At 42.3% G+C, this 25,331-nt stretch overlaps 1 protein-coding gene across 3 annotated transcripts; it reads left to right on the top strand.

Moving 5' to 3' along the window:
- Nucleotides 1-298: 298 nt before the first annotated feature.
- On the top strand, nucleotides 299-24,490 carry macroh2a1 (macroH2A.1 histone). 3 transcript variants are annotated; one of them, XM_083986513.1, is made up of 9 exons: nucleotides 299-463; nucleotides 2,399-2,597; nucleotides 3,544-3,650; nucleotides 3,774-3,965; nucleotides 4,654-4,761; nucleotides 9,600-9,690; nucleotides 14,776-14,865; nucleotides 20,286-20,460; nucleotides 23,148-24,490. In XM_083986513.1, exons 2-9 carry the CDS (start codon nucleotides 2,426-2,428, stop codon nucleotides 23,311-23,313), a joined length of 1,101 nt encoding a protein of 366 aa, XP_083842639.1. In that variant the 5' UTR covers nucleotides 299-463; nucleotides 2,399-2,425; the 3' UTR covers nucleotides 23,314-24,490. The 3 variants fall into 3 exon arrangements, with proteins under 3 accessions (XP_083842639.1, XP_083842641.1, XP_083842640.1); XM_083986515.1 differs by lacking the exon at nucleotides 9,600-9,690 and adding an exon at nucleotides 7,970-8,069; XM_083986514.1 differs by having other exon boundaries at nucleotides 305-459; nucleotides 2,397-2,597.
- The last annotated feature ends 841 nt before the right edge of the window (nucleotides 24,491-25,331 follow it).

The raw sequence follows: 25,331 nt of genomic DNA, 5'->3' as shown, positions 1-25,331 counted from the left end.
AATGCATTAAATTGTATAGACTAATCTACAGTTGGTGGCGGCAGCAGGTGGGAACAGTATTTTTTATTATTATTAATTTTCTTTATTATTATTATTTTTACAAGATGGCTACATTTTGGAAATCTGACTCCACGCCTCAGTAAATTAAAAAAAAAGAAAAGAAAAAAAAGAAAAAAAGCAGAGATTAAATGTGAGATTTGGGGGGAAACAGTGTGTGTGTGAGCGCGCACCACGTGTGTGTCGGTCGGCGGAGGAGTAAAGGGTTAAAGATCACCTCGGCAGCGGACTCACACTCAGCAGCTCCGCTCCCTGCTTCAGTCCTCGCATCGCTCCGCGGGCAGCGCTGGCTCGATATTTCAACTCGCTGTGGATTGTGGGAGTCGAGGACAGACAGACAGACACTGCCCAGGCTTGTTACCAACCGGAGACATTTTTCCCCCCCTCCGCTTCCCTCTTTCTGTAAGTAATCCACCGGGTTTACGCACCGCGGCGCCGGCTCGAGTCCGGCGGCTGCGGGTCGGTGCAGCCGGTCTCCGTTCGCCGAACTGAACCGACACCGTTGCCATTTCGTGCTTTTCTGGCTTGTAGGCCGAGAGCGGAGACACGGTGCTGCCGGAGCTGACAAACAGGGAGGGGAGGTGGTGGCGGAGGAGGAGGAGGAGGAGGAGGAGGAGGAGGAGGAGGAGGAGCGGGCAGCTGTCGCCGCTCCGCCGGGGTTATTTCCACCGGAAAGCTCGCTGACCTCCACGGTGCGTGTGGTGGTGTGTGTAGGGGGGAAATGTCCTCGACGGTAGCCGCTGCTCCGCTCCTCCAACCGGGCTGCGGTGGGTGAAGCGCAGCGGCTGTTGCGAGACATCCGGCGCGGTGTTGACATGCGGAAATCGCCGCCTTGTCAGTGGGCAGCAGCGGCAGCAGCGGCAGCAGCAAGCGGCGGCGGCGGCGGAACCACACGTTCACCAGGGCGGCGGTGAAACGCACCTCCACCTCCACCTCCACCTCCACCTGGCCGGAGTGGAGACGTCGCTGCAGCGGTGAAATGTGTGCGCGTGTGCCTCCGCGGTCAACAACGCTGCGTTTACCGCGCGGGCACCGTTTAGTTTAGTGTTGGATGCGGGTTGATGATGTTGCGCCTCGCCTCATGTTCATGTTCGAGCTGCTGCTTTATTATCACACAGCTGAAATATGTGGCCTCTATGGTGGAGCTAATTGATTTACCAGTAACAACAAAACGGCTAATTGGTGTCAGCAGCCTGGATCCATGAAGACGGATCATCTCCTCTCGCAACCATTTATTTTACATGCAGTGAGATTATGCACTTGTCTGAGTTTGAACATCAGAGTTGATTAGAATAAGAGTTTAACCTCCAAAATCACATGCATATTTACATTTTAATAATTAACCACTGCTTGGGTGGCAGGAGTGTGTTATTAACAGTAGCCTATATGTGTGTGTTTGCAGCAGTGCAGCCCTCTGCTCTTTGGCCAGAAAGTGATCTCAACAGAAACACACACTGAGCCTCATTTGGATCTTGGATAATTAATTAATTAATTAATTAATTAGCCACTAACATATTTAGCAAATGTCCATCATGTAGGGGAAGCAGCACATTGTGTGTGTGTGTGTCCCCTCACTGTGTGTTAGTTAGCAACAAAACACTTTGTGTTTGGCCTGATAAGGATGTTATTCTTGGTTTCCATAACATCTTGCTGCATCTTATTTTTTTCCCCACACAGGCTGCAGTTTCTTTTCTTTTATATGTGTATATCGGACAGTAAAACCAGCGCCCGGGTTACAGGGACATTGATTTACATGGAGGGACATAAACAAGGATACTTTAATGCTTCAGTAAAAGGCTTACATTCAGATTTTTAGTTGGACCCAGGTGCACACAGTCTGAAGTCAAAACAGTGCGTATGAAAAACATATTTTAGTATAATACAGTAAATTTATAAGCGACGCGCTCGTACAAACATCAAGAGACTTTGTTGGGTATTACTGTAAGAGAATTAAAGCTGAGAATAAACTGCTGCGTGAGTGATTAACAGAAATGAAAAAAGATGTATGAATAAGGGCTATACAGTAATAATAATAATAACTCTAATTAACATATGTAGAAAGTTAGAGGAGCTGGTGGTGGTGTTTTATTTAAGATTAAAGAAAAGTATAAGTCAACTTATTCATTTGTTTATGAGAGAAAACTTGACAGTGTTACTGGAGACAGTAGCCCTGAGCTTTTCCCTTAGTTGAACTGTTTGTTTATTTCAGTGGTTTGTTTTGATTCGTCACTTCCTGTTGACAAGTCTTCAACAGGAAAGTCAGGAAAGTTGTTTTTTTCATTTACAAAAAAGCATTTCCAACATATTTACAAAGTGTTTGTTTCACTATGTCCCTGCAGAGCTCGACACTGGTGGTAGTCACGGCACAATGTCCAGCCGAGGAGGAAAGAAGAAGTCGACCAAGACGTCGCGGTCCACCAAGGCCGGGGTCATCTTCCCTGTGGGGCGCATGCTGCGCTACATCAAGAGAGGCCTGCCCAAATATCGCATCGGTGTGGGAGCGCCCGTCTACCTGGCCGCTGTCCTCGAGTATCTGACCGGTGAGTCTGACATGTGGAGATGAGAGAAGAGAAACTTATTGAGTCATGGTTTACTGAGCTGCAGTTTGAGAGCAGCTGAGTTTCTTAAACACATGATGTGACACAAATGTAATATCGACTGACTTTATTTATAATGATGAGTCCAGATGCAGTGTAATGCATCACTGACACTCAGCTGGTGTAACTTACCACACTTTTATCATTAGGACAATTTAAATCCATAACTGCGTCTTATTTTACCTCCAACTGCTCTGCTACTCTGTTTTCAATTTATCTTTGTCACTTTTACTTTTTGGTATTTCGGATTAGGTATTTTTCAAATGTTTCGTGTTTTGTCTCGGCTATATTGTAAATGAGGTTGCTCCTCAATATATTTCCAAGTTTAAATAAAGCTTATAAAAATAACAATAGCTGCAGCAGAGAAACAACATTGACACTGTATAGTCACAGTTCAAACACATACTCTTTATCTCCTTATTTTTGTTTAAATGTGTTTTTTTCTGTTCAATATCTTTATTGAGCTTTCCCATATACTGTAACAAAAACAACTAAACCAAAAAAGATAAATACAAATATAAAGCAAGAGGCTGGAGAGATATGAATGGAAGGTTGTACCGTGTGTAACAAAAATAGATAAGTACAGTTTCTGTTCCTTCACACATACAGCATGTCATTATGGGTAGCCAAATGTACATAAACACAAACCAGCATAGACAAGCACCAAAACAAACAAACAGTGCTGTCTTAGACAAAAACAACCAGAACAACCAGAACAACAGGGGATGGGGCCATACCATGATACATAGAATCTACCACAGCAGCATCATTAACATCAAGTCCATAATAACTCATGTAACCCGCTATTTGTTTACCAGTACTGTATTTTCTCACTTGTGGTCCACCAGGCCCTTAAATGTATATTTAAAAAATATTTTTGGTCTTGCAGCTGAGATCCTGGAGTTGGCAGGAAATGCAGCCAGAGACAACAAGAAGGGTCGTGTCACCCCGCGACACATCCTGCTGGCCATCGCCAACGACGAGGAGCTGAACCAGGTCACAGTTGTTGCATCAATATAAACTTCACATTATGATGCATTTATATGAAGTTACTGTGGATTATTTCTCTCAATATTTACCTGTGATTTCACGCTGTCTGTGTTCGTCTCCCTGTCTCAGCTGCTGAAAGGTGTGACCATCGCAGCAGGTGGAGTCCTGCCCAACATCCACCCAGAGCTGCTGGCCAAGAAGAGAGGAGCCAAGGGCAAACTGGAGACACCGGTGTCCCCTGCCCCCGAGAAGAAACCCAAGCCGGTGAAGAAAACGGCGGCGAAGAAAATGAGTGGGAAAAAGGGAGGAGGGAAAGCAAAGGTACGAACGGCCTCATGGGAAATCACCAACCGGTCTGATGATAAACACTGAATATGCCTGAGTCAGGGAGGGATGAGGATGGAGGATACAGTCAGAGTTTAACAGGTTGTTCTCCTGGGGTTCCCACACAAAAACTTGACCTTAATTAACCTGCTTCAGAGTCCTAGTGCTGGTTAAATCAATGACTTGTAACTAGTTCCAGGGAGAATGGAGGCTCTCTGCCTTCCACCTAGCGTCTCTTGGCTGAAAACCAACCTTGTAAGATCAGAGCCTCCGACCCGGTGTCCCAGCTCTCGTCTCTGCGGCACCGCCACACAAACGTAACGTGCCCTGTAACCCGTAATCTGTTGTTTATGACAGATAACACTACACAAATATACACATGGTAACATGGTAGGTGATAAATAACGTTATCCACCGCTCCATGGATTTGATTTCTCACCGGCTTCGTTGAAAACAAATGCACATGGAGGAGAGGAGAGTTTAAGCTGCTTAAATATCTTGAATGAGCTGAACCAGGTCATAAGTGAAGGGAAAGAAACGAGATTTGACATCCTGCATATGACTGAAATGTAGCATCAACAGACCTCTGAGCTCTCTTCAGTTGGGAAAACAAATATTATTATTGCTATATACAGAGATAAAGTGTCAGACTGTGTTATAAACGTGTGTTCTGTTTGGTCGACAGAAACAGGGCGAGGTGAGCAAGGCGGCGTCGGCAGACAGCACCACAGAGGGATCTCCAGCCGACAGCTTCACCGTGCTGTCCACCAAGAGCCTGTTCCTGGGTCAGAAGGTCAGTGTCTGTCTGTCTCAACTCTGAAATACAGTATATACAAACACCACACAGGTCCTGACTTATTATATCATAAAATATATAGTTGTGAATCTGTTTAGCTCATGTCAGGCTGAAATAAAGCCTGTATACAAATGATTCCTACATAAGATTTTAAAGGCCTCATGATGTGAGCTCTTATCTCCGTGTTGGAGGAAACCAATATATTATTCACCACTGAATAGTTAATCTGACCTTGTTTTGAGGCATACATGTTTCATATTTACCAAACAGGAACTGGATCTGTTTGTATTGTTTTTGTCTAATGTACTGAAGTCTGGATTTTACTTTTTAAAACACAGTGACACACACAGCTCAGCAGTCAAAGGAAAACGCGTCTGTGTTTTTCAATCGTGCATGAACTTATCTTTGTTTTGGAGAAAGCTCGGTATCGTTCATAACAAAACTCCAAAAAACAAGTGATGTAAACCTGAAAAAATCAGATCAGAGCTTCTGTACTTTTTATTTTATTTTTATGAATCTTATCAAAACAAAACCAAAAAAAAAGAAGAGATTTGATGATGAGACGATGTTTTCTCTCTGCACTTTCCCGTGGTAAGAAATGTTTACTGTGGAATTATGTTTTTATAAATGTACATTTACAACATGCTGTACTTCCTCACAGGTCAGCTGTTATTTACCAGACTTCATTAGTGTTTGCAGAGCGTCGCTGTAGCTCAAGCTGCTCCAGGAGCAACCACTTAATGAACTGTTTGTCTACTGGATCTCAGATTTATGAGCTTCCTGTGCGCTGCTGTCGCCTTTTTTATTTATTTATTTATTTATTTATTTATTTATTTATTTATTTATTTCTTCTTCAACCTTTTTATTGAGCTGAAACATGGAAGTAAATTTACCTGAGAGCTCCCCTGGTGAAGTCTTCATTACATGTTGCAAGTTTGAGGATCACGAGATCGTCGAGATCAGAAGCGAACGAAAATAGATTTGAGTTTGAAAAAACATGAAAGGCAGAGGAACGACACTGTGCAACAGAGAGAGAAGGAATGACTCAAGAGTGATGCAATAAGAATCACTGGTTTCCCTTTTTTCTTAACTGTAAACAATGATAACAGTGATAGTAAGTGATGATTTATATTAAATATTAAAACTCGCATAGAAGTCTGGAGCAAAGAAATATTCCAAACAACAACAAGAACAAAAACCTCTCTCTCATATGTTGCCTCTTGCTCAAACTTGTTGAGGTTTGTTGTGTTGGGTAGGATTAGAGAGGACAGGAATGTCATTTGTTACTTGATCAGAGATATAAAATCTACTGAATTTTAAAAAATGTGGACAGATTTACCTCCAGATCTCGATGTTTCAGCTCAGGTTGTGACGGCGCTGCATGCTCTGGTCTGCCTTTCATATTTAGAGACTATTTAGAGATGTTTGATTAATACTAATGAACTTGAACCTATGCAATAACGCACAATCAAGTGGCAGGAAATAAAGTTTTTTAACTGATTATATCCAAATCATCGTTACTGCATAAATTGGGAATTTCTTCAAAAAATTTGGCACAAACATTCACTTGGACTTGGACCATAAGTCACAAATCCATGCACTGTTTATGACACAATAAAATACATATGGGTGAAGGATAAAAAATGATGACGTGATGATATTTTATATCCTTTACTATGACATCATAATAATGCAAAAACATGCACATGAAAATCTTGCAGAATAATTTTAAAAACCTGTTCCAGTACAAACTTGACCATGTTTTCATTTGGTGTTTTACTGAGGAACAGTGTAAATGCATAACATGCTGTACAAAGAAAAGAAAAAACAGTCTTTTATATTTTTTGACTGAATTGTTTTGAAATACAAGCTGAAGTGACTGAGCAGGAACCTGAACCTGGTTGCTCTCGCCTTGTCTCGGCTGCTGTACAAACACTCGTCGCTTGATTGTGTCGCTGACCAGAGGTTACAGCAGCAGCTGAAATCAGTGCAGGATAATTAATCGAGTGAATGAATGTTTTTAACCTCCCACTGCTGAAGATAATGAACCCACGGATGGGAAAGAGAGTCTGTTTTCTGTTTTATAGACTTAATTACTCTAACTGTGCTTTTCCTGCCTGAGCGTTTCCTCCTGGTGTTTCAGACGATTTCACACACGTTTCTGTTGCCGCTACTTTCTCTCTTTCTCTTTGAGGAATTCAGTTTAAATCTGTGATGGTGAAACTTATTGTTTGACTAATGAATCTTAAGCTAAAAGGGGCGTTAATTAAATTCTTAACATTTAGGGGGGGGATACCTTGACATTTTGGTTTTTAGCGCTCCAACATCTGTCGTCTACCAACAGGCAGCAGCGTTTGCAGTTTGAATGACCTTTATTGTCGTTAAACACACTGTACAATGAACAAATAAATTCAATGTGGCTTCCTCTCAAGGTATAAAGAGAGAATAGAATAAAAAGTTAAATAAGAGAAGCATAGAAAAAATATAAAAACTAAAAAGAGCAGCACTGATGTGTAAATATATTCCAGTCACAGAGACAGAGTTGTGTACAGTGAAAGTGAAACTGTAAACAAAACATGAGAAAACCAAATTCTCCCTTTTAGACACGTATACATCTGGATTTTACTTGCAAATCCACATGAGGATAAAAACCTTCTGTTTACATCGTGTTAGTCGTTTAGTTTCACTTTCTGACCTCTGATGTCTGTTGTTCTTGTTTCCAAAATAAAACCAGTTTCAAATTTCCTCTATATGTTCAATCAAGAATGTAGCATTTCTGAGCTGTTGTACCTTCAGACCTGCTGCATGATGTGACTGACAGCAGGATCAGCTCACCTGTTTGTTCTCTGCACATCAACAGTCCAGCTCAGCTTTATTGTCACTGCCACAATAACAGTATGATGCATGACATGCAAACAGTGAAACCTAATGCCCCCTCCCCTTTTACTGCAGACATTAGTCAACATGAACAAACACCACACAATGAGTTTTTACACAACGCACACACACAATAAATCACATTCAGGAGTTTCTCAGCTTGTGTCAAGGTATCCCCCCACCCCTCCTGTTTTTTTTTTCTTTCTTTTTTTTTTTAAATAAGCTTTGGTGTGAATCTGGTTTTAATTGCATTGCTTCCTCCCCTCTTCCCTCTCCCCCCTCCCTCCTCTGCATGCCTCACCCTCACTCCACCCCCTCCCACCTGCAGCTCAACCTCATCCACAGCGAGGTCAGTAACTTGGCTGGCTTTGACGTGGAGGGGGTCATCAACCCCGTCAATGCTGAACTTGAACTTAAAGATGATCTAGGTGAGCCCCCCCCCCTCTCCTCCCTCCTCCCTCCCCTCATCCCTCCGCCCTCTCTGGTCCAAGTGGGGTTTTGATATTTAAAATAGAAAAAAAAATCCTTGAATGCAGCCAGAAGAAGCAGATTTGTTCGTTCACACTGTGGCCGACGACGACCATGTTGTTGTTCCTGTCGGGACGATGGCTCATAATGATTTATATCTTTGATTTGATTCGGTCACAAAAATCCGTGTTAACATTTTGCAGCACAAACACAATTTAACTGCTTTTTTTTATTGTTGTGTTAGTGTGTCCTCGGAGGAGCGAAGGTACACACATCCTGCAGGTCATTAGTGTTTATTACAGGAGAGAAGGTTTCTCTTTAAATCCACACAGCATGAAACAAAAAAAGAATTGTCCACTTGGGAACATAAAAGTAAAGAGGTGAAAAACACTGTGAACCAGTTTTGCTCCTGGTGAATCCAGATCTATTTGGTGGAAACGAGCCTCAGGGTTTTGTGCCGCTCTTCAACTGTAAATGAATCTCGGTTTAATTAGAGATCTGAGCCGCTCTAAAAGTGTTATTGACATTTAGTTTTCTGCAGTTTCTTTAAAAAAATAAATAAAAGAGAAGTGTTTGTTTCTCTGTACTGCAGGAAGTAAAAGGTTGTTGTAGTTGTTCACAGTGTGAATACATGATCCCCTGTGACTTCAAACACTCGACTCTGCTCACTGTGCAGTTTGTATAAAAGAAAAAAAAAAGATTAATTTCCTTAAGAGAGAGAAAAAGGATTTAAATGGAGACATTCAAGGATTTTTTAATTTTTTTTTATCAAGGCTCCTCTCAGCAGTGATGCTGCTCGCTCTTTGCGTTGTGTAGATGTTGTGTTGAGGGTCACTCCGGGTTGTTGCTTCTTTGCAGACGGCTGCTTATTAATGACAGATTAATAGTTTTTCAGGAACATTATTGGACTGTTGAAACACACAAGCCTACTATACTACACACACCTGATACACCTGAGGAGATAGAGTGACATGCGCTGCAGCCTGGCTGTAAGGTTGTTCACCTGGATCGTGATCATTAATAAGTTTTCTCACTTTTTAATGAGACAAGAAGTCAGGACGGCACGTTTCAGTCAGAAATCCGGTCCAAACAACGTCTGTGTTCTTCATGTTCTCCGTAGTGCTCCCTGCCTGTCGGCCTGGGTGCATCAGAGAGTAAATTTAACAAATTCGGGTCATTTCTTGTCGTTTATTTGGGACTGACTGTGCCGTCCTGCTTCTTAATGAACATAACGTGACCCACCGTGTCCTCAGCGGCCTCCTTGTTTCCTGTGACGTCCTCGGACAATAAGGAGCACGCTCACCTTGTGTGTCTCTTTTACTTCTTCTTCTTTTTCCTCTTTTTGTTTTTTTTTCCTTTTCCTCCTCCTCCTTCTCGTCCTCCTCTTACTCTTTGTCCCATCCTGTTGCTCCGGATCACTCACTGTGTTTTTACCACCATGTTGTCTGTGTTTTGTTTTGCCCGTTGTCTGTCGTTGCTGTCGTCTGTAGTTGCAAGTTGTCCAAGCCGACATTTCCATCGTGGAGAGCGACGCTGTCGTTCACCCGACCAACTCCTCCCTCTATTCAGGTGGTGAAGTAGGTAAAGGAACTATTGGCACCACCGAGACCATGGCTGCCTGTGTGCCCTCCCCCCCCCTCTCTCTCTCTCTCTCTCTCTCTCTGCCTCCTTCTCTTTCTCTTTGTCTCTCTCTCTCTCTCTGCATTTTACAGATGGTCTTCATTGCAGTCTGTGGACAAACATGGCGGCAGCAGCACAGTCTTCACTCACTCACTAGGAGATTATTTAGCCGCTGACCCTTTGAACTTTCTCACTGTAAATGATGAATTGATTTGTTGAAACAGCGACTGGAAGGATTTTCGCTGTGTCACGGGTGAAACTGAACTTTGCAGAGTCTTGAAAGTGTGCGAGCAGGGGCTGTTTTATTATTTAAGCACTGAGGTGCATTTGGGAAAGACTTCAGTTTCCAAGTTTTTAAAAGCAGGCTGCCAGAGAGCGCTGCAGTCACACGCTATGTTTTCAATAATAAACCCAACACAGAAGAAAAAAAACTAAATGTGGACTTTGTGAAAAGGATCATTTGAATTTGGCAGCTTACGCGTTAAAAAAAAAAAAAAAAAGTCTATTGGTTGGTTTGTTTGTTGGCAGCTGACGCCTCGGCCCAGCAGCAGCTCACAGCCCGGCTCTGTGTCTCGGAGCAGGATTAATGCAGTTAGCTGGATAACGTGGAGTATTCAGAGTATTTTGAGCGGCTGTGTGTCGTAGTCTTTGGACTCAGGGATCTGTTTCTTAAACCAGTCCTGCTGCATTGCACCAGCAGCTGACACAATATGGCCTCAGCAGGTCTCTGTTTACAGACTGAGGCCTGTTCTCAGGTCTGATGCAGCCCCCGTGCTGTGCATTAGCTGTTACACGTTTCTCTTGTGCAACATCCTAATGCTATTAATCAGATAAATATCGACCGTTTGTGCAACTTTCAAGTCTCAGCAAAGTTGATTTCCTCATGATACAGGCAGAACAACCTGTGGCTCTGCTGTGCTCCGTCCACTGCTACTGCACAGGTGTTTGACCTGTTACAACCAGTTCCCACTGAAGCGACAGGAGTCCAGGTGAAGTCACGTAGACGATGCTGAGCAGACAGAGATGTGATCTGCTCATACACACACACGACTGAAACTGAGCTGCTGCTTCCTGTTCCTTTATCCATCTGACTGCAACGTGGACGATCTGAGACTAACTTCATTTCCTGTAAACCCCCCCCCCTCCCCCTCGACTGTGCTGTCAGTCCAACTGGTCACTAAGAGACTCCACCAGGTTTTTACGGTGGACACCAGAGGGATGTACTACGAAGTGAGATTAGTGGGTTAGCGAGGTTTGTCCTAGAGTCTACACTGTGTTCCAAATTATAATGCAAATTATATTTTTCTCAGATTTTCCTAAATAGTCAATGCAAATGACAGTCAGCATAATTTTCAAGTCATCAACTGTTATTTAATGAGTTCAATTGTTATTGAACAAACCTCCCAATGATAACAGTATTTTTTCAAAAATAAAAACTTAAAATGCACTGTTCCAAATTATTACGCACGACAGAGTTTTATAACATTTTATAGGTTGTTAATAACTGAAAATGCTCATTTTTTGAATGTGCAGCATTAGGAGGGCATAGTTAGTTAAATCAAAAGCTATTTCAATCAAAAATGTCATAACAGGTCAAGTTACATTTTAACATAGGACCCCTTATTTGATAGCAGCTTCACAATTCTTGCATCCATTGACCTTGTGAGTTTTTGGACAGTTTCTGCTTGAATTTCTTTGCAGGATGTCAGAATAGCCTCCCAGAGCTGCTGTTTGGATGTGAACTGCCTCCCACCCTCATAGATCTTTTGCTTGAGGATGCTCCAAAGGTTCTCAATAGGGTTGAGGTCAGGGGAGGATGGGGGCCACACCATGAGGTTCTCTCCTTTTATGCCCATAGCAGCTAATGATGCAGAGGTATTCCTTGCAGCATGAGATGGTGCATTGTCATGCATGAAGATGATTTTGTTACGCAAAGCACGGTTCTTCCTTTTGTACCATGGAAGAAAGTGGTCAGTCAGAAACTCCACATACTTTACAGATGTCATTTTCACACCTTCAGGAACCTTAAAGGGGCCAACCAGCTCTCTCCCCATGATTCCCGCCCAAAACATGACTCCGCCACCTCCTTGCTGACGTCGCAGCCTTGTTGGGACATGGTGGCCGTCCACCACCCATCCACGACTCCATCCATCTGGACCATCCAGGGTTGCACGGCACTCATCAGTGAACAAGACTGTTTGAAAATTAGTCTTCATGTATTTCTGGGCCCACTGCAGCCGTTTCTGCTTGTGACCATTGTTTAGGGGTGGCCGAATAGAAGGTTTACGCATAACTGCAAGCCTCTGGAGGATCCTACACCTTGATGTTCGTGGGACTCCAGAGGCACCAGCAGCTTCAAATATCTGTTTGCTACTTTGTAATGGCATTTTAGCAGCTGCTCTCTTAATCCGATGTTTCTGTCTGTCAGAAACCTTCCTTGTTGTGCCTTTATCTGCACGAACCCGTGTGTGCTCTGAATCAGCCACAAATCTCTTAACAGTACGATGATCCCGCTTAAGTTTTCGTGAAATATCTAAGGTTTTCATACCTTGTCCAAGGCATTGAACTATTTCACGCTTTTTGGCAGCAGAGAGATCTTTTTTCTTTCCCATATTGCTTGGAAATGGTCATCTGCTTAATAATGTGGAACGCCCTTCATAAGTAGTTTTTCCTTAATTGGGCTCACCTGGTAAACTAATTGGTCACAGGTGTCTGTGATTGATTCAGTGATCTAAAGAGCCCTGTGACACAATACCATCCATGAGTTTAATTGAAAAACAAAAAATGTAATCTTTATAACACTTAATTGCAATTTGCGTAATAATTTGGAACACGGTGTAAAGTCAGATTTTCCTTCTCTTTGAGCCTGGCTATATCACCATGGTAATTTATGCTCAGGTCATAACCTGGTCCCGACCAGTTCAGAGTTTCATCTTAAAATCGTCTCTAAAAGTCCAGCTATTTCACCATTATAAGGGATAGTTCAACATTTTAGCAAATTGGCCCGTTGCCATAATCTCTATAGTCATAGCAGTAGGTTTGTTACCTTTATTTGTCGGTGCAAGCTATTTTTAGGTGGAGCAGAGCCGTGAGCTGCTCAGAGCTACTCTACGGAGGCTAATGGGATTTCTTGGTTTCCCTCATCAAATTCATCAAATACACAATCCAACAACTCCAAAACGCTCTGGTGGACAAGTTGTGACCTGCACATTCACCACGCTATGAGATAATAACAGAACGTAACAAGACAGAGTTGTTTTAGAGGTAAATTCATGCAAAACAGCTGATGCGCATTCCCATCGGGGGCAGTTTTTCGGCAAACAGTCTCTGCATTTGCCTCGAAAACAACTCTGTCTCGTAACGTTCCGTTATTATCTCATAGCGTGGTGAATGTGCAGGTCACAACTTGTCCACCAGAGCGTTTTGGAGTTGTTGGATTGTCAATTAAAGGTAACGAACCTACTGCTATGACTATAGGGATTATGGCAATGGGCCAATTTGCCAAAATGTTGAACTATCCCTTTAACTAATTTGGAGATGGCGTCGTCTTTCCTCTGAAAGTCCAGTGGCGCAGGATCAGAACCATTCGAGAGAGGGGGATTTTGGAGTTTGCGCTGATCCGCTGATGTTTCCTGATCAACTTCTCTCTGAGCGGTCGCCACCTATACAATTTCAGCTGTGCCCCATCCGCTCACTCACAAAGAAGTTGTGCGCTCACAGTAAGACAAACAGTGTGTGAAGCGCTACGGGAACCTACATGCACTCAGCTGGTGATGCAGAAAATCTGAGCGAGAACTCTGTGTCGTGAAAAAACAAGTCTACTTATTGATCACAGATAATCAATGTATGTATTTATTTCACTTTGATGTGGCCATGAATTAAATGGGGCAAATCTTATAGGTCTAGGTTATTTTCACAGTTAAAATAGGTCTTTGTTATCATTACAAGATTTGCCTGTGCAGCACCAAAAAACAAAAAACAATAAAACACACACTCGTATTCTATAATCTAGATCAGTCAAACATATGAAAACAATATAAATAACAGCTGTTGTTGCTCTAGTTTATTTTATTTAAATGGATAAAGGTTAATGTTTAAAAGTTGCACAATGTTCATCTGTTAGAAATTAAAAACCAGCCCCCCTCTCTTGTCATATTTGCAGCAGCAGTGTGATCACTTTTTTGTATCGCTCACAGCTCTCCGTTAAAACAACCTGCTCCTCTTGGCTGAAATCAGCAGACCGCCATCAGTTCATTTTGCACGGAAGTAAAAATCATGTGACCTCCTTAAGATGTGAGCGCGCACAGAGCACAAAAGTTGATAACAGCGTCCTGACAGCAGTTATTAACTCTGAACGGGGCGTTTAGGTTTTGTTGAGCTGGATCATGAACACAAAGCTTGGATATGTTGAGCCTCCTTCGTAGTTCAGCCCTCTGGTTCCTGAAGCCTCAGATTAAAGCTCCTGAGGGGCGATGATGATGATGATGATGATGATTACTAGTGGTTTGTATTAATGAGTGAATTCAGTTGCTTCCTGGACGGTTGGACAGCTCTGTTTACCTTGTTTGCATGAGGCACAAGGCTACAACATGCTGCTTGTTTCCCCTCCTCTTTTTTTTCTTTTTTCTTTCTCTACACTCGCTCTAATTGGAAGCTGAAAGAAAATACTCTTGAGTCCACCACAGATAAGCCAGCATGGTGTGGACAGAGGGAAGTAATTAGAGACCGGGGCCTGTAACACGTTGACTCACAATGAGTCATTTGGAAAAAAGCACTTACAGTTGTCGTGAGACTTTTCCTGAGTCTCACATGTAAAACAGCTCAACAAGAGAGTCCACAGAGAGAGAGGCCAGGGGAAATGATTGACAGCATTGTTGTCTGCCTGCCTACCTGTCTACCTGTCTGTCCGTCCATCCGTCTCCATGTTTGCCTGCTCACCTGTCTGTCTGCATGACCTCTCCTCTCCTCTCTCCTCTCTCCATCTGTCTGTCCTTCTGAGCTTAAACCTGAGGATGTGTTCACCCCCGACCGTGTCTCCACTTTCAGGCTCCGCTCTGGAGAAAAAGGGAGGGAAGGAGTTCACTGAAGCTGTGGCAGAGCTGAAGAAGAAGAGCGGCCCCCTGGAGGTGGCTGGTGGTAAGTGCACGGAGCGGACGCTGTGTAGATGTGATCAATAGTTTACTGTTTCCCTTGTGGATTGTAATGATGAGAATTATCTGTAATTTTGTCTGATGTAGTTCTTGTTCAGACCCTGTAATAATTTAATCGACCTTTAGAGCTGCAACTAATGATTATTTTGATCGTCCATATTGTTTTAAAGGTTAAAGCAGATATCAGCTTCACGGCCGTTTCGGCTAATGCTGCGTTCAAGGCAGGCTTTTGAAACCGTAAGTTACAGCTTCAAGTCACAACTACGACTTGGTAGCGTTCCAGGTAACCCGTAGCTCGTGTTTTTACCATCCTGTTGTCTGTGAAAGTTCCCTATAACGGCCACTCGTAACTTCCGACCCGTGAACTCGTACCAGATCGAACTGGTATGACTTCACAGGAAGGAAAAACACAAAGTACGAGTTTCTTTGAACGCACCATGAGTTAGCAGCCCCCGCCCTTGTCAGGCATCAATTGGTCCTCGTGCTACGTCACCACATTCACGCGCATCCCTTGGCTGCACACACAGCCCTTCATGCCGTTCTCTCTCCTCATTGGATAACACTTGTATCCCACAAGGAAAATTTTCTCCTCGGGTTACAGCAGAGCAGAGTGACGGAGAGACTCGTGTTTAGGCTGAAATACTTCATGTAAGTGATTTGCTGACGGAAAATAGGACTATTTAGGACTTATATTAACAAAAACATTCCACTGATATCTGCTTTAATATACTTTATTGATCCTTTGCAGGTGAATATATTGTTACAGCAGCATCACACATATACATACTAACACAAATGCTGTATATTGCATATCTCTTACAAGAGCAGAATGGAGCAGAAAGTTGTAATAAGAGAATTAAAAAGAGCAGCATCAAAGTATAAAACAAACATCGTGGCTGCTGTTTGTTAAAAAGCCAAGCGGCAGCCAGCAGGAAAAGACTTAAGATGCCGTTCAGTCTTCTAAACACCTTGAGGACATGGTGTGGACATCTGTCATTGTTCAGAATTTTTCTAAGCATCCTCATCTTTGCCCCGGTGCTTGTAGAGTAGTAGTAGAGATCTTACCCTACGGAAATGGGACGCCACTTAGCGTAGCCGACGTGTTCACCTACGTTACGCGACCTAGCGATGACGTAGGAGCCACAGCCTGTAGTGGTTTTCATTCAGGTTTGAAAACGCCGGCTCCAGCGGTTGTGTTACCTGTTGCGTGGGTTTTGATGAACTTTTCCTAGTTTGATGAACCAACGTAGAAGAAATGCAGAAAACAGAAGACGCCTTCGCCGCTTTTCATCTGGCAAGTCTGCACCTGGCCTTCCTCTGATATAAGGGCTGGTTTTAAGGGGTTGAAAAGCACTTCCCCTTTCCTCCTAAAAAAATTGGCACATCCCACCCTTTGACGAAAACGCACAAAACCGAGTGCTAGGGCAGAAGAAAAGAAGTGGAATTGGTAAAAATGGGACAAGGTCTTACGTCTGGCTCTACCTGCATCCTCCTCATCTTTTCCCCCAAGCAGAACCGACAACTGAATTGTGTTGGATGCGACCGAGAGGTGAAAAAAGAAGTTATTCTAACAGTTGCATCAGAAGTGTCAAGATGAGCACAGACCCTCTGAAGCGTGTAGATGAGTGCGTCCTCGACAGCACTGATGTTGGCCCGTTATGCAAATTGTAGGGGATCGATGAAAGCGCACAGTTTTTTTGTGACCTGTGGTTTCTGTGTGAGGATGTTTGTGTCAAATCCACCAAAGAAAAAGAAAACAAAACAAGTCTGAGTGTAAAAACTCCAGTTGACACCACAGAGCCACAGTGTTTTTACGCTCAGGACGACTTGTGAGAAAAAAGGTCATAAAGTTCATATTGATCCACTCAGGCAACGCCCATGATGTCAAGACTCTGCAGCACCAATCAGTCGTTCGTTTTTATCACTAAACATGTCCAGCTCCAAGGACTGACACAAGCTGAAGGCTTCGGTCTTCAGGGAGTCGTTCTGTTTGAGCCTTTTGCAGATTATTTCATCTTCCACCCATTTGTCTCCACTTCTTCTCTCTTCCTCTGTTTCCAGCTGTCTCTCTCATTATTCTTCGCTCACACTTTCGCCCCCCCCCCCCCCCCCCCACCTTCACCACCGCCGCCCTCTCTCACGTTCAGCCAAGTTAGCTCTGCGTCCTAATCCCTGCTCTCTCTGTGTGGAGCTCATAAATGGATCACCAGGGGACTGAACACAGAGCCAGAGAGGCCTGTCACTGATGCTGGGATCTGGATCTGGATCTGCCAAACGATCACCCCAACCAAAAAAAAAAGGCTTCAGGGTTCAGGCAGGTACAGGAGTTATTCAGTCACCACAGGAAGTGTCACAGCAAAATCTAAAATCTGAAGCAACAAAATGAAGCTATTAATGGATTAGTCGATGCTTCCCCAGCTCTTCATTTGTTCTCTATGGAGCTATGAAGTCATCCCACCACTGTGATGATGAGGTACTGTGACATGAAGCAGTGCATCGCTGCTCTTACAGTATTAACTTATTGTCCTATTGACTTGAATTAAAACATGAGGTCTTTTGCAGAAAAAAAAAATCATGTTGCAGATAAGACAATTAACTTTTTAAATACAGTCTTTCTTGGCTGAACTTGCACCACCGAGTCCAGTCCTCATGAATGAAATCATAGCTGAGTGATGGTTCTTCTACTTCTGGTTTCCTGGCTGCTCCTGAGCGCTCAACTTAGTTAGGGCGAATGAACTACTTTTCTTACAGGTATCAATATTACTAGAGGAGACGGATGAAAAACCAAAGAATACAGAAATGGTGTGTTCGCATTGGACGTGAAGCAAATTTACGGCTCGCTTTACTCACGCGGGAGTATTTGTTTGTACTTGTGCGAGTACAACCAACTCCCACACATTTGCTACTTTCAGTACTACGTTCAGTAAACGACGATCATTGTGTCGCTTGTAGTACATTGAGTGAACGTACCACACAGTGAACGTGAGCCCTCAGACCTGAGTGACAGTACGTTCAGTGAACACGTCAATGAACATGCACCGTTTCTTCGCATTGAGAGTCTCCGCTACCAGATTCGCGAGTGACTCAGTGATTCACAGGCCACGGGGCAGTTCTACTGTCGGCCTGCGCGCTGCTGCTGAGCTCAACTGGACTGAGAAAAGAACAATTCAGGTCAGGAAGTGATTCCTTTCAGTTCGTTCACTCAAACAATTCGTTCTTTTGGACAAAACGTTCACTAATGAGACAACACTATAGTGCACACAGCTCAGTGAACTTCACCACCTTCTCTTGGAGCTGCGTGTGGAAGACAGCCACTTCCAGCGCTCACGGGGCCCAGTTTATGACCTGTTTGGTTTGGATCGGTCTCTCGGCAGGAAACCAACTACAGGTGCTGCATTGACTGTGTCTATAGCAAGTCACTGACGTCCTGGCGTCCTGCGTCAGAAGAATCAAATGCTGATTGGCTGTCCTGACACAGCGTAACTGGAGTTGAATATTTTGAACTTGTGCAAAGACATCGCCGGCACGAATTAGCATGTTTTCACATCTCTGCATTGACTTAGTGTATAATTCGCTTAAAACATTTGCTTTGTGTACGATATGAGTGCACTGCAAGACAAAACTGAGCAGAGAGGCTTTAAACTAACTATGAAACTGAGCATTAGACATAGAAACCTGACTCTTGTAGAAGTCTGTTACGTTCTGTAGTAGGAAGTAATAAAAGCTAAACTATTAGATGATGTCATAGCTAAAGGAAGAAAAAAAACAAGACTTCACCATTGGTGGTCCAGAGTCAGACACACTCTGGTCTTGTTTGGTTTGTGTTCTGGACGGAGTAGAGGAGTTGGTCATCAGCACTTGAGCCGCATCAACATCGTCATGTACTGTAGCACCACTGTTACTGTACAGTGTGATTGACAGGTGATGTCCAGATGTGCAGCCTGGTGTACAGTCCCACTGACCCAAACTGTAAAACAAGTTGAACTTTGCAAGCGTCCATAAAAACCCTAATCATCATCATCCTCCTCTTCGGTCTCGGATCACCCATGCAGTGCGACTGGCTCTGGCTCTGTGTGAAGTCTCTCCATCCTCTCTCTCTTGTTCGCCATCTGGAAATCAGCTCGTCCTCCGCTCTGACTCCGGTCCAGCCGCACGTTCACTGTGGGCTAATAAACTCTGACTGGAGACTTTCTCACTTCACAGCGTCGGGGCGGCTTTGGCTGAGTGACACCGTCTGCAGCTGCTGCTTTGATGGAAGACTACACTAAATGTTTCAACTCTGCAGAACACAAGAACAGACTCCTCTCTTGTCTTCTTCTCGTTTGTCTTCTATTTCTTCTCCTGTTTGCCGTTGTCCCTCCTCCTCTCCAGCTGTCTGGAGAAGTGATTCCTCCGGCCCACCTCGCTGTAATACCGCGGTCAAACCCACTTTAAGCTCTGGGAGATTTGCTGCGTACATTTTCCACAGAGTGAAGTGTTCTTTTTAGCATCTCGGGGCTCCAAACACAACGTTTGGGTTTTCACTTCTGACAAAACACGTTAGTGAAGCGGAGTTTGATGGCGGACGATGGATGTGACAGGAGGAAATCCAGCTGTGTGCCAGAGGTGAACAGGTTCACTCTGACTGACTCAACAGAACCGGCGCTGGTTCTGCTGTGTGATGCTGTTTAACAATGCAGTTGTCATTTGCGAGTGACTGCACTAGTTCTTCATTATTCATTTTGTTTAATTATGTTTTCAGTAGTGAAAGTCGTCGTGTTTATATTTATTCAGTTGCAAAATGTTTTCTGGAAAATTCAGAACTGATGAGTCTCATCTAGTTTCTTGTCTTTTTGTCACAGTAATATTTTAGAATACTTTAATAGCTGGTGTGAATTAATATTACAACTGAGGTGATTCTTTAATTGATCAATTTAGTAGTATGTATTGTCATTATATTGAAGTCAAGACAACAATACAAGGGAATTCATGTAGCGCACAGAACAGGAGAAATAAAAGCAGACCGAAAAAATATGCAACAAGTAAAGTACAGTATAGTAAAGACTCATTTGTTTATCTACATTAAAATATTTTCATATTAGAGTCAGAAATGTCAAACATTCACTGGTGTTTTCTCTCTGCTTTCTATCAACGCCAAACAGATTTGATCTGAAATCAAGCAGTTTGATGATGGGACATTTTTCTGATTTTATTGAAATGAAAATAATAATTAAACACAGCCACAGTTTGATTCATTACAGATCCTTAAAGTCATAAAGGGACATATTTTCTTTGAACTCACAGATGCTGTAACAACAGCGTTAATATTTCCTTTTTACGTTCCAGTCGTTCTTTCCTCTTCTTTCCCATCTCATCTTACTAACCATTCTTCTTTTTCTTCTTCTTCCTCTTCTCTCCATCCATCAGCTGTGTTGACCGCAGGCTTTGGTCTTCCTGCCAAGTACGTCATCCACTGTAACAGTCCGGGCTGGGGCTCCGACAAGTGTGAGGAGCTGCTGGACAAGACGGTGAAGAACTGTCTGGCTCTGGCCGACGAGAAGAAACTCAAGTCTGTGGCCTTCCCCTCCATTGGTAGTGGAAGGTACGAACATACACACACATAAAAGACAGAAACACACCTGACATAGGATGCATTGTGTTGTTATTTTAAGATGTTTTGTCCTGATTTAGTTCTCATCAACAAAATGTTAAGTTAACTCACTGAAGGTATGCAACGTTTCCTCGATAGATGAATCTCTGTGTTGGTCTGTTTGTGTAGAAGTGTGTGTGTGTGTGTGTTTATCTGAGTTCAGTAACAAAATGTCGAGCTCATTTGTCTACACCCGCCTGTACAGTAGGTTACATGTAAGTTAATACAGGAGCTGCAGTAGTGCTGTGAGGAGGAAAGGTTTGGTGCAGCAGCACATGCAGAGTGTAGGATTGTACTGAAATCTTCCCCAAAATTAAACTAAATTAAGACTGAATTAACAAAACTAAAGAAATAAAGCCACAGTAACGATGTTGCTCAGGGGTCAGTTGGTCCACCGTCCACTGTTTCCAGACTGAAACAAATATCCCAACTCTTACGTTGATTGTTGTGACAGAATTGTACACATAGCCTATTGATGATCCCTTCTGGATTTGTTGTAATAACTTTGGTGACTCTGACTTTTTTCAATTTGTGATGATATCAGATTTAAAAAAAAACCCTCAGTACTTTGGTTTATGAACAAATAACTGCAAAATGCTAGTTAGCTAATGCTAACTTCAAATTTCAAATTTCAAATTTATTAAGGATAACCCCTTGAGATGCATCATCTCGTCTTCCAGGGGGTCCTATACATCAAAACAATAAGACAATACAATACAATACAATACAATACAATCACATATACACAACACAAAACATACACTTAAAGTGTACACAACAGCTCCCAAATCCCTCCCACCCACCCCACCATACCCCTTCAGCCCATAACCCCATCACAAGGGCAACAAAAAAAAAAAAAGGTAAATACATAAAAATAAATGAAGAGAAAATAAAAACTAATAGCAACAACAGGGGGTCTGAAACAAGGACATTAGTGAGGTCTTGAACAGATGGAAAGAAGTGACAGATCTAATAGATAGCGGTAAATTATTCCAGTCAGAGGAACTTATGCTAACACTTCCTAAGCATGCTCATATTTAGTATTCACTCTACTGGTCAAAAGTTTCTTCCAGTCTTTTATTGAAAACGATGCAGTTTAAAGAGGAACTATGCAGGATTTGTAGCTTAACTATGCTACATTTCTTCACCTTAATGAAACAGCTCCAGAGTCCTAGTGCTGGTTAAATCAATGACGTGTAACTTGTTACAGGGAGAATGGAGGCTCTCTGCCTTCCACCTAGCGTCTCTTGGCTGAAAACCAACCTTGTAAGATCAGAGCCTCCGACCCGGTGTCGCAGCTCTCGTCTCTGCGGCACCGCCACACAAACGTAACACTCCCCGTAACCCGTAATCTCTTGTTTATGACAGATGAGATTACACAAATATACACATGGTAACATGGTGTATATGATAAATAACGTTATCCACCGCTCCATGGATTGATTTCTCACCAGTGTCGTTGAAAACAAATGCACATGGAGGAGAGGAGGGTTAGAGACACAGAGGAGGAGAGACCAGACCGAAGAGTTCCTCTTTAATGTCTCATTGTACTCTGAATGAAATGAAAGTGCATGTAGAACAAATGAACAAGTGAAGTTAAAAAAAGTAATCATGGAATCAGTTTATGAACCAAAAAGTATTCAAAACTTTTCTCTCTCTACAATGGAAATCAAAAGTTCTTCCCAACTGCTGCAGAAGTTCCCATAAACGTGTGGCACCTGTAGGTCGCTTTGCTTTCACTTTCACTTTCTTCTGTCCAGTTCATCCCAAACCAGCTCCATGGAGACTGTGCTGCCCCCATGTTTTCACTCTTCATCCCAAACCAGCTCCATGGAGACTGTGCTGCTTCACATCTTGTTCTTGACACAGTTTGGACTTCTGCTCTGGGTCGTTATCTTGCTGTAGGATGAACCCCTGATCAACCAGGCTCATACCAGAGGCTCCTGTTCTGCATGGCGCTGCAGAACGCCGTGGTAGCTGTTTGGTTCAGGGTGACCTTCACTCTGTACAAGTCACTGACCCTGGATCCAGCAAAACCTCCCCAGACCACCCTCCATGTTTGACAGATGATGTCACAGACTGTGACAGAAATCCTGTGTGATGAACCAGAGATTTCAAATTTTGATTCATCGGTCCATAACACCATCCTACCTCCAGTCTTCTGTAGTCCATTGGTGGTGTCTCATGGCCTCTTTTTCTGTTCTTTCTTTTTACATTATTTTTCAGTTTTTCAGTAACTTTACCTTTTTCAAGCTCTTCGTTGGACTTGAATTTCAATAGAAAACTGAAAAAAACTGGGGTTTTTCTAAAACTTTTGACTGGTAGTTATTTACTGTTTTCTTGTGCAAACAACTATGGATATTTAGTAATTTATTCAATGGTATTCATACTGGACACGACTTTTCAGTTTTGAAGAACCTATAATTTTATATTTGTTCTTAAATTTTGAGGCGGGGCTGAAGAAGTTTTAAAGGAAAAAAAAGTCTGTTCAATGTTCTGATTAAATTTGACCATTAGAGCGACTGGATCCTGAAACATCACTTGTTTTGCACTCACACTCTTTCAGTCCATATTTATCTCTTCACCTCCAAATTCATTTCTCACTAAGTGTGTGTGTGTGTTTCCTCCCGTGTCATCAGGAACGGTTTCCCGAAGCAGACAGCAGCCCAGCTCATCCTCAAGGCCATTTCCAGCTACTTCGTGGCCACGATGTCTTCCACCATCAAGACCGTCTACTTCGTGCTGTTCGACAGCGAGAGCATCGGCATCTACGTGCAGGAAATGGCCAAACTGGAAACAAGTTAAGAGTTCGGAGAAGTTGCTCCTCGTTCCGTTTTTTCCCACCCACTCTTCCCTTCCCTCCTCCCTCACCCTGTTTTTTCCTCCAAGGAAATAGGAAGGTGTTTACTAGTGATTTGTTAATTATGAAGCAAAGAAGAATCTTTCTAAAGGCCGGGAACTTGTTTTTGCATTATGTTTGTATTTTTCCTATATCGTTTCTAATTTCTTATTTACTTGTCTCCTCTGGCATTTAAATGTAACAGTGCACTGTTCATTATACAGTCTTTTAATACAAACAGTGGCACCCACACACACACACACATACAGTATATACATACACACACACAGAGGCACACAGCAGATTCAACAAGTGAGGAGACTCACTTTAAAATTTTAGTTTTCATTATTGAGATTTAAAAAAAAAAAAAAAAGATGTTATGAGAGATAGCTGCACCTCAATTACATGGCTTCCAGAGAAGTCCGATGAATACGGGTTAATGCATGTAATGGCAGTAAAGATAATAAAGGCTAAAGGCTATCCTCCTTCTGTTGAGCTCAAAAACACAAGACACTTAATTATGTGTATTTTTGGTATCAATCTGCGTTTTAAAGAAACATCTCTGTTGTTAATAGTACTGTATACTGAAAAGGTTACGCATAAAGGACAGTTTTGAGTTTGCTCTAGTTTTGGTCTTCAGGAGACATAATATTACAGAAATATGGAATGGGGTTTTGTTTTGTTTTGTATTTTAGTTTTTGTGTTGTATGTTGCATATTCCTCCTTTTGCCTTTGTTTATAAACAGGCAAAAAATGTTTTCTCAGTGTGCTGCAGAGACCTTACATTTCCAAGAAAATAAAAAAGACAATTGAAAAAAAAAAAAAACAGAATAGTATTGTAAATATCATGTTATATCCTCCTGGTTGTAGCACCATGAGTTTATACTGAAGAAAAAACTGATGAGAGTCATTTACAGTAAAAAAAAATCAATTTATGACATAAAGTGGTTAAAATTGGAGAGTGAAGGTTTTTGCAGGGCACTTGGTTTATATTGTGTGTTCCTATCAGTGTTTATGTAGATGGAGTATTTGTGAAATGTTATAGCAAAAAAAAAAAAAATATTGGACTGTAACATAGACTAGATTTTTATTTTCTATTTTAATTTCCACACTGATTCTAAACGCTCGAGCTGATTTGATAAAGAAGAATAAGAAAAAAAATATATAAGAGGTCATTTTTTGTTTTTGTGTGTGTGTTTTTGTCTTTGTTAAGCCATAAAACAGATGTTGTTATTATAATTATTATTACTCATGTTGGATGGAAGTAGAAGAGGCTCTCTGCTGTTGTTGTTGTTGGGTTTTTCTTTGCTTTCCGTCTCTTTCATCCAGCTGCCACCAGATGGCGCCATGTAACCAACAATTGGATTTATTTTGGTCCTCTCAGCCATTTTCTTTGCTGCAGCAGCAGCAGCAAGCGCCTCCACACAGACACTGGTCACTTGAGTTGGATTTGAATTGAGATTGACGGACGAACACAAGGAACCCGACTGCTCTGCTGCATTGGGATTTTTCAACAATCTAACTTTCTTATGAAAAACAAAAAAAAATGTATAATGTAAAATGCTTTCTAAAGAATTACTACTACAATTGATGATTCTACAACAGGTCTGTACACACTCCGGTAATAAAATACCTTTAAAGACATTTTATTGTTTTGGTTCCTCTTGATATTATGACGTCACTTTGTGTGTTTTCCTTCCAGATGCTGTGAGAGTCTGTGAAGCCTCATGAAATTAAAAAAGTGTGCGTGTGTGTGTGTGTGAGAGAGAGACTCTATTAAAGTGAGTTTAATCTGAAGTGTGGCAGAACAAATGGCAGAGCAGTGACATCGTAGAGTCACAGTTAAACCTCAGGATCCTGAGCTCGGTGTATTTTAAAACGGGTGGTTTTTATTCCAAGAACTTTCTGATGAGCTATCATTTTAATTTTACTTAATTTTTTTGTTCTCAACCGGGAACACTGGTCTCATTGTCAAGAAAAAAAA

This window comes from Trachurus trachurus (genome assembly GCF_905171665.1).
Source record: "Trachurus trachurus genome assembly, chromosome: 14".
NCBI classification, from domain to species: Eukaryota; Metazoa; Chordata; class Actinopteri; order Carangiformes; family Carangidae; genus Trachurus; species Trachurus trachurus.
This window is presented reverse-complemented; position numbering and strand designations above follow the sequence as displayed.

Bases quoted from the DNA above. Each gene is read 5' to 3' on its own strand.
- macroh2a1 (XM_083986515.1), top strand. From the start codon at position 2,426: ATGTCCAGCCGAGGAGGAAAGAAGAAGTCGACCAAGACGTCGCGGTCC. The intron at 8,070-14,775 runs GTGAGCCCCCCC...CTCCACTTTCAG, and splicing joins TGAACTTAAAGATGATCTAG to GCTCCGCTCTGGAGAAAAAG. The intron at 14,866-20,285 runs GTAAGTGCACGG...TCCATCCATCAG, and splicing joins CCCCCTGGAGGTGGCTGGTG to CTGTGTTGACCGCAGGCTTT.